At 35.6% G+C, this 15,281-nt stretch overlaps 1 protein-coding gene across 1 annotated transcript in view; it reads left to right on the top strand.

Moving 5' to 3' along the window:
- The window catches only part of LOC127949379 (glypican-5), a 168,552-nt gene that overhangs the window by 42,038 nt on the left and 111,233 nt on the right, over positions 1–15,281 (top strand). The window contains exons 3-5 of the mRNA XM_052546502.1: positions 545–1,239; positions 7,051–7,190; positions 8,794–8,916. Of these exons, the coding sequence (XP_052402462.1) occupies positions 545–1,239; positions 7,051–7,190; positions 8,794–8,916 (958 nt within the window). The remainder of the gene's footprint in view (positions 1–544; positions 1,240–7,050; positions 7,191–8,793; positions 8,917–15,281) is intronic.

The following is a 15,281-nucleotide window of genomic DNA, read 5'->3' as shown; positions in this document are numbered from 1 at the left end:
ATACATTTGCATAAATCATCCATGTTTGTCCGTGCCCATGTTGATTAAACTATTAAAAACTTAAAGTATCGATTTAAGGTACATTTAAAACAGATAAAAATGTGATTGAGTTGAGATTAAACACAAGTTAATTCATAAAAGTGTAATTAATAGTGATAACATATTTGAATCGATTGACAGCTCTTATCATTATATTATATTATATTATATTATATTATAAAGTTATATTATAAGTTGTTAATTTTGGAACTTTTTATCAATTTAATGCATCTTTGCGGCATAGGAGTATTATTTTCTTTAAAAAACAGCCCAAAATGTTTAAATGTAGTGTATATTAAATAGTTATATAACATGTGAACATTTCTGTTTTATTCATTTCTAAACATTGAATGTGAACAAAAAATTGAACGGGACTGTTTCTAAATGTCCCTAAGCTTACTGACAATGATTTGTGATGTCATGCCGAACAAAAACATATTTTGAACACCATGACTTTGCTTTGAAATGTCTCTCATATCCTTTTTTTTTTCCATCTGTCTTCCAGAAACCGTGGACTCCCTGGTGCGTCAGGCGGAGAATCACACTCATGCCGTCCTCCTGCACACGTACCGTGATCTGGCCGGTCCGGCAGCGGCGCCCATCGGGGAGTTTTTCACAGACGTGGGTCTCTTCGTCTTGGGCTCCGAGCTTAGCCTGGAAGAAGCTTCGCATCGCTTCTTCGACGCCCTTTTCCCCCTGGTTTACGAGCGGTTGGTGGAGCCGGATCTGTCACGCTTGTCTCCGTCGTACTCCGAGTGCGTCCGTGCCTCGTGTCGGGATCTGGGGCCGTACAGTGGTGCCCCGGGTCGGCTCGCCACGCTCATCTCCCGTGCCTCGCTGCCCAGCCGGGTGTTCCTCCAGGCGCTACACTTGGGCGTGGAGGTCATTAACACAACCGACCATATTCAGCTCAGCCGTGAGTGCAGACGTGGCCTGCTGAGGATGAGTTACTGCCCGCACTGCCAGGGTCTGACCTCCAGCAAGCCTTGCATGGGCTACTGTCTCAACGTGATGCGAGGCTGTCTCGCCAGCCTGGCCGAAGTGGACGCCCACTGGAGGGAGTTTGTGCGCTCGTTAGAGACGCTCTCCACCCGCATGAACGGGGGGCAGGATCTGGAGCAAGTGCTTCTGGAAGTTCACGGGCTGGTGAGGGACGCCGTGGCCCACGCTCAGAGGAACGCACCACGACTTTCTGCACAGGTACATAAAAGAACATTTTGAAATTAGGTAACCTTTTTTCATACTAAGGTTAATTTCAAAGCTATCATGTTAGGTATTTTAAGTAAGAAGTTTTTATGTAATACCATACTGACCCGAATATAAGACGATTTTTATCTCTTGGAAATACATCTGAAAAAACACATTCGTCTTATATTCAGGGTCTATATGGTAATAAATATGGTAATTCAATTTTATTGTAAATAACTTAAAAAAGAAACATTATTATGGCACAAACAACAACAATAATAATAATAATAATAATAATAATAATAATAATAATAATAATAATAGTAATAACAGTAACAATAATAACAATGATAATATTATATATTGTATATACAAACCCGATTACAAGTTGTGAATAAAAACCGAATTCAATGATGTGGAAGTTTCATCAACACATCTCAAGTTGGGACGAGGCCGTGTTTAGCACTGTGTGGCATCCCCTCTTCTTTTTGTAACAGTCCGCAAACATCTGGGGACTGAGGAGACAAGATGCTCAAGTTCAGGAATAGGAATGTTGTCCCATTCTTGTCTAATACAGTCTTTTAGTTGCTCAGCTGTCTTAGGTCTTCTTTGTCACATCTTTCTCTTTATGATGCACCAAATGTTTTCTATGAGTGAAAGATCTGGACTGCAGGCTGGATATTTCAGTACCCGGATCCTTCTCCTACACAGTCATGATGTTGTAATTGATGCAGTATATGGTCTGGCATTGTCATGTTGGAAAATGCAAGGTCTTCCCTGAAAGAGACGACGTCTGGATGGGAGCATATGTTGTTCTAGAACTTGGATATACCTTTCAGCATTGATGGTGCCTTTCCAGATGTGTAAGCTGCCCATGCCACATGCACTCATGCAACCCCATACCATCAGAGATGCAGGCTTCTGAACTAAGCGCTGATAACAACTTGGGTTGTCCTTGTCCTCTTTTTGGCGTCCCAGTTTTCCAAAAAGAACTTCAAATTTTGATTTGTCTGACCACAGAACAGTTTTCCACTTTAGCACAGTCCATTTTAAATGAGCCTTGGTCCAGAGAAAACACCTGTGCTTCTGGATCATGTTTAGATATGGCTTCTTTTTTGGACCTATAGAGTTTCAGCCGGCAACGGCGAATGGCACGGTGGATTGTGTTCACCAACAATGTTTTCTAGAAGTATTCCTGAGCCCATGTTGTGATTTCTATTACAGTATCATTCCTGTATGTGATGCAAAGCTGTCTAAGGCCCCGAAGATCACGGGCATCCAGTGTGGTTTTCCGGCCTTGACCCTTACACACAGAGATTGTTCCAGATTCTCTGAATCTTTGGATGATATTATGCACTGTAGATGATGAGAACTTCAAACTCTTTGCAATTTTTCTCTTAGAAACTCCTTTCTGATATTGCTCAAATATTTTTCGCTGCAGCATTGGGAGAATTGGTGATCCTCTGCCCATCTTGACTTCTGATAGACACTGTCACTCTGAGAGGCTCTTTTTATACTAAATCATGTTTCCAATTGACCTAATAAGTTGCAAATTGGTCCTCCAGCTTTTCCTCATATGTACATTTAACTTTTCCGGCCTCTTATTTCTACCTGTCCCAACTTTTTTGGAATGTGTAGCTCTCATGAAATCCAAAATGAGCCAATATTTGGCATGACATTTCAAAATATCTCACTTTCAACATCTGACATTATCTATATTCTATTTTGAATAAAATATATGTTCATGAGATTTGTAAATTATTCCATTCCTTTTTTTTACCCAATGTGTGCCAATTTTTGGAATCGGGTTTGTATTTCATGAAGTTTTTTATTTATTTATTTATTATAAGGTTATAACTTTTAAACATAAAAATTATACAATTGTTAAATATGTTTCAGTGTGGTCATATCATATATTAAGATAATCAGAAAAAAATCCTGTTAATGTTGTAATCAATTTTGGAATAAATCAATGCATAGACCAGTTACATACTAATTTCTGTTTTTCACAAAGTGTATACAATTCTGACATGACTTGGTGGCAGCATTTGATATGTGAGATCTTTGAATTTATTTTAGTTTTAAAATCCTGAAGGCTAAAAATTCCCAAATAGGTGAAAATGTTTCTTCAAACCCAAACACTGGCCTTAGCATTTTTGTAATTTTCATCCCTTGAGATTTTGGTGTTAAAGCCGTGGTGTAACTACTGTTTGAATGGTGTGGAATGCGTTATGGCCTGAACATTAGTTGCTCACAGTCACACATGCCATGCTGCAGCCAGAGAGCCCAGAACATTCCCAAAATACTCTCTGTGTGGGCAGCTGCAGCGGGACGGCCGGCCACGCTCATGTGTGCTGGACGCCTGCAGCCATACTGGGCTTCTGTGGGATGATGGGATCCTGTACGCATGTTCAGATAGTGTTGTTGTGGCTATGCTGTTGAAATCTGAAGATTTGCAGACGGAGCGTCTCTGTGTGCGTGTGTGTGGGTAAGCAGAAATAAGCCTTCAAACCGCAGGGATTTGTCAGCGATCAAGTGACACTTGATCTGTGGGGGTCGGGAGTGGATCAGAATCTGGATCAGAATCAAGTCTCTAATAAGATGTTGTCACTGGCTGAGGGTAACGGCTAGTGTAAGAACAATAAAGACTGTGTAAATTAAGTCCAAATTATCCCAAGTGTTGTGGAGGAATGATGACCTTCATTAAACTCGATAAGTGTCTAGAGTGTCTGGCATCTGTATATACAAGTGTATATATACATATATATATTAGGGGTGTAACAATACATGTATTTGTATTGAACTGTTCAGTATGAGGCTTTAGAATTAATGGAAATAACTTATAAAACACCAAAATTCTTCAAACAAACAAATAAGAAAATGAATGTTAAAAAAAGCTTCCAGAATCATTACATTTACATTTATTCATTTAGCAGATGCTTTTATCCAGAGGAACTTACAAATGAGGACAGAGGAAGCAATCAAAAACAACTAAAAGAGCAATGCAATATAAGTGCTATAACAAGTCTCAGTTTGCTGAACACAGTACACGTAGCAAGGGCTTTTAAATAATATTATAAATAAAAGAAAACAGAATAGAAAAAGAATAGAGCAAGCTAGTGTTAGAGGTCTTTTATATATATTTATACACACGCTCACAGACATACACATACACATAATTGCATAATAAATGAAAAGTAAATAGAATACAAAAAGATTAGAAAGGTAGTTAGATTGTTTTTTTAATAATAGAGTTAGAGAGTGCTAGAGTTAGAGAGTCAAATAAAGATGGAAGAGATGTGTTTTAAGCCGATTCTTGAAGATGGCTAAGGACTCAGCTGCTCGGATTGAGTTGGGGACGTCATTGCACCAGGAGGGAACATTTAATTTAAAAGTCCGTAAAAATTACTTTGTGCTTCTTTGGGATGGCACAATCAAACGACGTTCACTTGCAGAATGCAAGCTTCTAGAGGGCACATATGTCTGAAGTAACAAATTTAGGTAAATGGGTGCAGAGCCAGTGGTAGTTTTGTAGGCAAACATCATTGCTTTGTATTTTATGCGAGCAGCTATTGGTAGCCAGTGTAAATTGATAAAAAGAGGTGTGACGTGTATTCTTTTTGGCTCATTAAAAATTAATCTTGCTGCCGCATTGTAAAGGTTTGATAGAATTGGTTGGAAGACCTGCCAAGAGAGCATTGCAATAGTCCAGCCTGGACAGAACAAGAGCTTGAACAAAGAGTTATTCAGCATGTTCCCAAAGAAAGGGCTTGATCTTCTTGATGTTGAATAAAGCAAATCTGCAGGATCGGACAGTTTTAGCAATGTGGTCTGAGAAAGTCAGCTGATCATCAATCATAACTCCAAGGCTTCTGGCTGTTTTTGAAGGAGTTATGGTTGATGTGCCTAACTTGATGGTGGAATTGTGATGAAACGATGGGTTTGCTGGAACCACAAGCAGTTCTGTCTTGGCAAGGTTGAGTTGAAAGTGATGTTCCATCATCCAGCAAGAAATGTCTGTTAGATTAGCAGCTACCGTTGGATCATCAGGATGGAATGATAGGTAGAGTTGAGTGTCATCAGTATAGCAGTGATATGAAAAGCCATGTTTCTGAATGACAGAACCTAGTGATGCCATGTAGACAGAGAAGAGAAGTGGTCCAAGAACTGAGCCCTGTGGCACCCCAGTAGTTAGATGTTGTGACTTGGACACCTCACCTCTCCAAGATACTTTGAAGGACCTATCTGATAGGTAAGACTCAAACCACTGAAGTGTGGTTCGTGAGATGCCCTTTGCCAGTAGAGTTGATAGGAGGATCTGATGGTTAACCGTGTCAAAAGTAGCGGACAGATCAAGCAGGATAAGTATTGAAGATTTGGATTCCGCTCTTGTCAGTCTTAGAACTTCAACAACTGAGAGCAAGGCCGTCTCAGTTGAATGTCCACTTCTGAAGCCAGATTGGTTGCTGTCAAGGAGATTGTTGTGTGTGAGAAATGCAAAGACTTGGTTGAACACAGCTCGTTCAAGTGTTTTTGCAATGAAAGGAAGAAGGGAAACTGGTCTGTAGTTCTCTAAAAGAGATGGGTTGAGGGTGGGTTTATTTAGTAGTGGTGTTATACGAGCATGTCTTAATGATGAGGGAAAAACACCAGAGTGGTTGGATGTGTTAATGATGTGAGTGAGTGCAGGTACAACTGCAGGAGAAATTGCTTGAAGGAGATGAGATGGAATAGGATCAAGTGGGCAAGTAGTAGGGTGATTAGAAAGGATGAGTTTTCAGACTTTTGCATCAGAGAGTGAAGAGAAAGATTTAAATGAGTGTAAATAAGTGAATCATCTTAGATAAACATCAAAATGACCTCCAAAATCTAAAATATTTTTAAAGCATGGCGTTTATGTATTTCGTTTTGAAACTAAATCTATCGTCAACTTCTTGTGTTAGTTACCTCACTCATCAGCTCATCTCCAGCTGCTGATCTGAGTGACTGTTGTTCGTCACACTGCATTGTTTAAAAAAAAAAAAAAAAAAAAATATATATATATATATGATGAAACTTTATATGGCACTTTAGCCAATATATTTATTTTATAAAAAAAAAACAAGAAAAAAACAAACAAACACATTATTCAGTTATGAATAAAGCAGATGTTTAAATTCTGAAAACTATTTAGAAGAGATGTTAGCACAATCTGTGACCTCCGAACCCTCTCTCTCTCTCTGTCTGTGTGTGTGTGCATCAGTTAAAGCAGTGCATTAATACAGAGCTGTGATTAAACTGACTTGAACCTACTTTAGTTCCAGCCAGTCAGAATCCAGAATTCAGACAAAACCATGGTTAAAAAAATAAAAAAATAATATATATATAAGTCAGATTGGACCCGATGGTTTCAGAGTTGGCTTTAGATGGTCCAGATCTGCCGTTTTGTCTCCAAAACCAGACAGTCTGTGAACAATCCATGGATATGCCATCTGATGCTGAGACAACTGATGGAGCAAATGAGTCAATATATCCAGTAAACACTGAATGAGTCAGTCACTTACAACATATGAATGTGCTCTTACCACCTCTTTCCTATAAAAGCTCACTTTCCGGTAGTTGTGAACAAACAATCACTCTCTATTTCTCTAAACTTCCTAGTCTTGTGAATGCTGTTTCTGCATGAGATAATAAGCAGCATCACCTAGTGTGTGATCGAGTTACTACAGGCACATCGACCCCTTCTGACCTGCAGAAGTGCAAGTGTCACAGCCCTGGGATTTAGCCACTGTTGAATATCTTGTTAGTGTGTGATAAGCTGGTAATGGTGTGTGATGTGTGCAGGTGCACAGGTTGTGCGGTCACCCCGTCAGACAGCAGCCGGAGCAGGTGAGCAGCGGTCAGCACGCCAGCGCCGGACGAGACTCTATTCCTCTGAAAGCAGTGGTCAGAAACGCAGATGACACGCTCAGCAACAGGAGGAAGTAAGTCTGCTAACATCAACACAAGCAACACATGTAGACTGCAGCCAAAGCTCTGGAGGCATCCGTTTACAGTTTACAATCATGACGTCATCGATACTATGATCTATAACAGGGATATCTCATGTTAAATGTTTCACAATTAACATTGGATTTTAAAATCAAAATTTATTTTAATATTAATGCATTTAATATTTAATATTATGTATAAATATATAGTATTTAGAAAACAGCATGCTTTAATGTTAATGAAATTACCATTGTACATTATTAATATTATTAATGCTTATATGAAGATTTGTTTTGGTCAATTTATAGTATTTATCTTTTTTTGCACATATAATTAAGAATGATATAAAGGAAAAATATATTTAACAAAAATAATGCATTAGAAATTGTGCATAAATAATTATAAGTAACATTTGATATATTATGGTATATTTGTATTATAAGTTAATAATTAAAATGTTGTATATAATAGTATTTTGAAAATATATCTCAATAATAATAACATGAATACTGGAATAACCTAAACATTAATTTGTTTTTGTCTCATTTAAAAAAAAAAAAATGTTATAACATATTTACAGTATAAATTGGACTTATATGATATATTTGATACATTAATATCAATTTTAATCAATAATATTTAACATTTAACAAGGTGATACAAGGTCCGTAAAATATACATTTAAAATATTTTGGTCTTAAACAACGAATAAACTTCTGTTTTAAGACACAATGGTTGTTACTGCCAAGAAATGTTGCTTATGTCTATATTAAGATTTTATTATTATTAATGATAATAACTACATCAATATTATATAGTATTAATAATGTATAATACTATTTAGAAAACAGCAAGTCGTAATAATGACATTAACATTGTATTATTCATATTACATATACTAATATTATATCATAAAAATTACATATGTAAGATTTGTTTTTTACTCGCATGCATTTTTAATAAGATAAATACAGTATAAATTGGTATTTTGCATATATAATTAATAATACAAAGTAAAATATATTTAACAGTATATTTACAAGTACTGTAAATATTTGTATGTATACGATTTTACATATTAATGTGATATTTTTAATGAATTCAATCATTTTGTATAATAGTATATTATATATTAATAAATAGTATATTAATATATTAATAAATAGTATATTAATATATCAATAAAGTATTAAAATTTGTTTTGGTCTCATACAGAAAAAAAAAAACTTTATTTTTAGAAAATAGCAGTACAAGTAAATATAATATATTTCATATAATAGATTTTCCAAGTTAATATTGAAATGTTAATCAATAATATTTAACATTTAACACGATATACAAAATATACTGTAAATTAAAAAAAAAAAAACAAATAGTTGGGGTAGCCAATGAAGTAAATCGTTGGTTATATTAATAATTAATTTATGCACATATAAAATGTATTAGATATGAACTGCTGGTTGTTACAGTAGTATGTCCCTGACAGCTGCATTAGTTGGAAGAGTTTGTTTGAATAAAAGCGGACGGTGTTTCCAGAGCTGTGTTAGCGCTCCCTCTGCTGGACAGACAGTGAAACGCTCCTCTGTGTGTCTACAGAGAGTTCCTCAGCAGTCTGCGTCTGCACCGTGCCTTCTACGGCGGCCTGGCTGACCAGCTGTGTGTGAGCGAGCTGGCCTCTGAAGACGGGACGGCCTGCTGGAACGGGGCTGGTGTGGCCAGGTACACATCTCACATCTTCTGCACATCTTCTGCCTCTAGCTGCAATTATTCATCATCACGTCCTCAAGAGTGGCATAAATCATAAAGCCTGCTTTCTTTCTGTCAGCTTCTTCAGGTGTGAATAATGACAAAGAATTTCTCTCAGAAGGAGTTGCTTGTACGCGTGTCTACACTTGCTGTTTTTTTTTTTTTGGATTATCATATATCAATGCATCTCTATTTATCTAACATTTAAATCACTCCGTTAAATCACAATCCGTCAATCACAATTTTTTTTTTGGGGTCTACTTGTCCCTGGTTAAATATCTGAAGGTTTAACACATGATCCATCATACTAGTTCATGGTGACTTTAGATATAATTATTGTACTGTCAGTGGTTTATATTACACCGTAAGAACAGAAATGTGTTTAGGTCCGGTGTGTCGTTGATGAGATTCAGTCTTTGCTCTTTATTCTGATCACTATGCTGTATTTTTAGGGAGGATGAATAGATTTAATTTAGTGCTGTCAAACGATTAATCAGAATTAATTGCATCCAAAAAAAAAAAAAAAGTTGTATGTGTACTGTGTGTATTTAAATACTAAAAACAGGTTATTTAATTTACTGTGTAAATTATATGAATATAAAAAAACTTTTTCAAAATATATACTGTTAGTGTATTTATATATACATATGAAATATACACAACACACACACACATACTATTCAAAATAAAACTTGTATTTTGTATGTGATTAGTCGTGATTTATCATTTGACAGCACTAATTCAATTATAAATCAGGATAGATTTTAGAAGTTGTGCATATTTCCAGTACTGCACATGCAGGCAGGTCATTTATTTATTCATGCTTAGAACAATTAAGATACCATATATGTAATTTTATTATATGATATATACAGTAAACGTTTTGTTTATTTTGTCTGTTGTTTTCTGAGGCAAACTATTAGCTTGTAACTTTTTAACTGTGATTATACATTACTTTACTAATATCATTTATTAGGTGCTGCTGACATCATTTCCAGTAAAAAGGGCAGAATATATTGAGTTTAAGTTGCATTTTATGAACAAGCCTAAGAGAACTGAATCTGATGGTTAAATGAAACGGGAGTGTGTGTTGTATGGAGACGATAGACTCGTGTGAGGTTCCCGTCTGTGTAATGAATGAGTTTATATGCTGCTGGTCTCTGCTGGTGTTATTCCGGCTCACCATAAACAGCTTTATAAGTGACAGGCCAGCTGTTCACGGATCCGCAGCATCCTCTCCTCCAGTCCATCTCTCCTGGCCTGTCAGCGCCTCATCACCCCCATAAATTAACCGCCGGTGGTGTTTCCTCCCCGCTGTCAGGTGGGAGCATGACTCAAGAGGAGAGGTTATGTCCAGCAGTAAACGCTGAGACGGACAGAGTGGACTCTCAGGTTAATAAACGGTAACAACAATAAATGCAGTAAAATCATTATTATTTGCTTATTGACTAAATCTGTTCTTTTTGCAATTTAAATGATAATTTGATTGATTTTGGTGCAGGATTGATCAGTTTATTAAAATAAATAAGGGTGCACTTTTGAATATGTATGTGAATTAAGACCAATTTTCCCCTTATTTAAATAAACTAAAAAGAACAGAAATGCAGTAAACATGCAGCTAATAGCTAAAAGTTTGCTTCAGAATAACTAAACTAAAACAATGCACTGTCAAATAATTATAACCATGATTATACAGATATTAATTTTGACTTTTAAGTTGGTAGTATATATACAGTATATAAAAAAAGATCAGCTGTTTTCAACCTAATAAAAAAAATTATAATAATAATATATTTTTAAGCAGCAAATCAGCATATTAACATGATTTCTGAAGGATCATGTGACTGGAGTAATAATGCTAAAAATTCAGCTTTGAAATCACAGGAATAAATTACATTTTAAAATATATTCAAATAGAAAGCAGTTATTTTAAGCACTAAAACTATTTGTTACTGCTTTTGCTGTTCTTAGGATCAAATAAATACAGGTTTGGTGAGAAAAGGCTTCTTTACAAAAAATCTTACTGTAAAAAAACAAGTTTTGACTGATATATAATTATAAATATTTTTACACAATACTATTTTATATAGGAAAAAAGAAAACCAAAATAAATTAATGTTCAATGTAAAATACAAAAAATTAAAATTGTTTTAAATATTTTTTTTTATCAAAAAAAAAAGTTTTTTTAAATACTGGAGACAATTAACTAAAAATGTATGTTGAAATTGTATTATAAAATTACAGTTTAAATAATTAAACAAATGATTAACAGGACTAAAAAAAGGTACTTTTGTTTTTACCTGGTTTATTAATTGTTAATAGTTTCAAAAGAATGAACACAAAAGGATGAAGACCAAGGAAGTGAGTGAGATATGATGTTTTTAATCCAATTATCATGCTTTTCAAAAGTAGCCACTACTCTAATATTCTTTGAAGTAAATTGGTGCATTGAGGTAATAATTCAGTACCACATTATATGTTTCAAAGTTACTGAAATTGTGAAATAACATACTAACATCACTATACCATGGTATTATCATGTTAAAGGGTAAACCTGGAATCAAATACATAATGAATTAGGTCAGATATGTTCTGTAACTCTGGCGTCTTAAAGACTTCGGAGGAAGACAGCAGTCCTTGTTTTCTGGGATAGATGGTCCACAGCGGTCTACTTATGTATTGCAGCCTCGTCCTCCATCGCACCTCAGGGCACTGCTTTTAGCGTTTGACCCTCCGGAGGTAACGGTGATAAATCAGCACGCAGCCCAGCACACAGGGGTAAAAAGGACAAATAAAGCAGGACGGAGGGCGACAGACTGATTTAGCAAGGCCATTCGGGCCTGAAACGAGCGGACTGGGCCCTGGTCACTGTGAAAGGGCCACGGTGCATGTTCAAGAGCGGGGCCAAACGACCACCTGCAATTAGCCTGGATAAATAAGAGCAGACGCAGGAGGAAAGGTGAACGTGTGACCTTCAGGTTATTTAAGGAAAGTTCATTCATTAGGAATGTAATGAAAACAGAAGGCTGAGTTTTTGCTCTTCTGTTTATGAAAGCAGTTATCATGACCATGCCTGGGTCATATTTCACCTCAGACTGGGGTCAAATTTATTGAATTGTATGTATTTTTTTTTAATGCCTTTCGAAAATGTTGTGTGGTATAGTGTGCTTGTTGTGATTTATAATTCATGTTGATGTTTATGATAATTTAACACTTTGTGGAGCTAAAGAACAATTTAGCAAAAATAGTGTGGGAAAATGTGTATTTATTTACATATTAATATGTAGATAATATTAATTTTGTTTTTAAGCCATACAAATGACAATTGACCACACTAATATATATATGAGAATACACAATGAGGAAAAAAAAGAATAGGAAATTGTTTCATGCTAAAATTCTTCATTATCCTATAAATAAGGATATTTTATTTTATTCATAATATAATTAGTTTTTATTAGTGGAACATTGTTTTTCCCAAGATTCAGTCTTGTATTAATTAGTCTGCGTTGGACTCCTAAAGATAAAGAAGTTTTGTCTTGGCGCGTCTCTATATCTCTCTAAAGTCAGTGGAAAATGACCAACGATTCAGGTATAATGTGAACCTGTAGAATATTAATACTTGCTTCTGATAATAGAAAATACAATTTTTAATCAGCAGCCTGCAGTTTCAGATGAACCTTGCAGCTGCTGCTGATTTGATCTTTGGTAAGAGTAGGCTCTAACTTTACTTTACAAACTCAGTATTCAACGTTTTTTTTACATTTTGTGAAGAAGACTAAACTAGCTGATATGATGCTGGGCTGCTCTGAGTGTGTTTAGTGCTCTTTTCTAGGGCATTCGGAGTGTTTTTCTCAATGCTTGGCATGTGTTTTCAGCTATATTGCCTTGAGTAGCCTCTAATCATAACTAAAGCCTTCTCTGGATAATCCGTACAGGGTTATTTATGATGTATATAAAAGCGAAAAATGTAAACTCAGCATCTGGTCTCTAGAAAATGTGATGTTGCTTGTGTTGAGCTTCTGAGAAAACAGTTAAAAAAGAATCTGGCAGACCTTTCCTTCGGCTGACATGGACCCGGGACGTCCCGACAGACTCTGTCCTTCTGAGACGTGTGCATTAGAGGAGAGAGAATCACAGTTACTCATTCCTGGACTGGTCAAGTGTACAGACATTTACTTTGAGAGCTTGCAGACTACAGGAGGCTCTGATGGACAGTTTGAGAGATCTGAAAGCTTAAAATATGATTTACGGGTTTGGAAGGAGGTCAGTTTAAAATCAAGCAAGGAAAAAAGTGTGCTTTATTAATGGATGGTCATCATTTCACTCACATGCTGCTTCAAATTCATGTCTTCTGTCTTCTTGTTATGAACATTGCATGTTTATCTTATTATGTGTTTTCTTTCTTTCTTTCTTTCTTTTTTTCTTTCTTTCTTTCTTTCTTAATAACTGACTCTACTGGTCCACTTTTTTTTTATTTATTATTATATAAGGACCGTCAGTTTGATTGATTCATTTAATTTAATTACTTATTTTCATTGCCAGTCCCAAAAAAAAAAAAAAAAAAAAAAATGTACCTCTGTGTCAGGACATCAGTTTTAATTTAATTTAATTTGTAAAACGTAATATGTAAAATTGTTTGTTTATTTATTTATTGCTATAAATGCCATTATCAGTCGTCATATTTAATATGGTCCATCAGTTTTTATTTTATTTTATTTTATTTTATTTTATTTTATTTTTGCATCAAAATAACTGACAATAACGATCTTCTTATTTAATATTTTACTCACTATGTCAGGAAATGATTCCCTTATTCACTGAATTTTTTTATTTATTTACTGCTATAACTGTCATTATCAATCATTATATTTAATTATATATATTTTTTTTATAATTAAATGTTAATTAATTAATTTGTTAATTCGTTCGTTCATTCATTCATTCATTCATTCATTTGATCTGACATTGCCAGTCCTCTTATTAATTATTATTATTATTATTATTATTTTATTTGTTTTGGTCAATCAGTTTTATTTTATTTAATTTTTGTTAATTAATTTTTTTTTTTTCCTTTTGGCATATTACTTGTCGACGTCACCAATCCTTTTATTTAATATATTCTCTATCTTAGAACTAATTCTAAAATAATTGTTACTGCAATCTCTAAGTGCTAAATTGAACTATTAGTGGAGTTATTATATGGAGTGATTAAGTGAAATTTGGAATCGTAAACATTAAAAACATTAAATCCCTTAAGATTTTTATTCCTGATGTTGAGGTCTGCTGAATTGGTCCATGTTTAGCCGTGTTCAATGCTGAAGTCTCGGGCTGTTTGTTTGTGGCTTGTTTGCAGCCGGAGACGTTTGTGTTTGATGAGCAAAATTATAATTCCTGCCCAGACGATCCACAAACACTCTCTCACACACAAAATCAACAAGAACGCCATGTTTTATTCATGATGATTACACACAGTGCTGCAATCCCCCTTCCCGCCCATCTTCCGCAATCGTTTGGTTTTCCCTAAATGTTTATTTATATATCAGGCCATTTTTGTCAAACAGCTACATTCATGTGTTAGGTTAATAAGCTGTCTGACCTTGAGATCGATGTGCGTTTGAAGCACATTTGGATCTTCTGTCGGAGCGCTGACATTTCATTTGTCTTTGCACTTTTAATAAATAAACGTCTTATTGAAGCAGTTTGGTTAAAAAACTAAAGTTATGCATCATTACGCTACTATTTCGATGGACACATTGACTGTTTTAACCAGTTTTGCACACTATAAAGATGACAGGGCTGTGCTGAACTCCAGTCTGACAAACTGGATGAAAAGAAAGCAGAATCCATTCTTCCGGAAACATCCGCCGCCAGTCAACACGTCGATCACTTCCCTCGTCTCAGTTCGCCCGCGGCCCTCGTGATGTTTCATTTCAGCCCAGAAGCTGAAATTGAATTTCCTGTGGTGAAATACACATCCACACGGTGAGAAGAGTTCAGAGCTGGGAGCGTCTTACTCCAAGAATGAGAAACGGAGAGCAAATTCAGGGTTATTGTGAAGAGCAGCAATGAAATCTTACTGACACTATCTATCTATCTATGTCCATCTGTCTGTCTGTCCGTCTGTCTAATCTGTCTGTCTGTCTGACCGTCTGTCTGTCTGTCTGTCTGCGTCTATCTCTCTGTCCATCTGTCTGTCTATCTATCCGTCTATCTGTCATCTGTTTCTTTCTGCCCGTCTGTCTGTCTGTCTCTGTCTATCTATCCATCTGTCTGTCTGTCTGTCATCTGTCTGTCTGTCTGCATCTATCTCTCTGTCCATCTATCTGTCTGTTTGT

The sequence above is a fragment of the Carassius gibelio genome, chromosome B1 (genome assembly GCF_023724105.1).
Source record: "Carassius gibelio isolate Cgi1373 ecotype wild population from Czech Republic chromosome B1, carGib1.2-hapl.c, whole genome shotgun sequence".
Classification (NCBI taxonomy): domain Eukaryota; kingdom Metazoa; phylum Chordata; class Actinopteri; order Cypriniformes; family Cyprinidae; genus Carassius; species Carassius gibelio.
The sequence above is the reverse complement of the archived record's forward strand: the minus strand, read 5'-3'. Positions and strand labels throughout refer to the sequence as shown.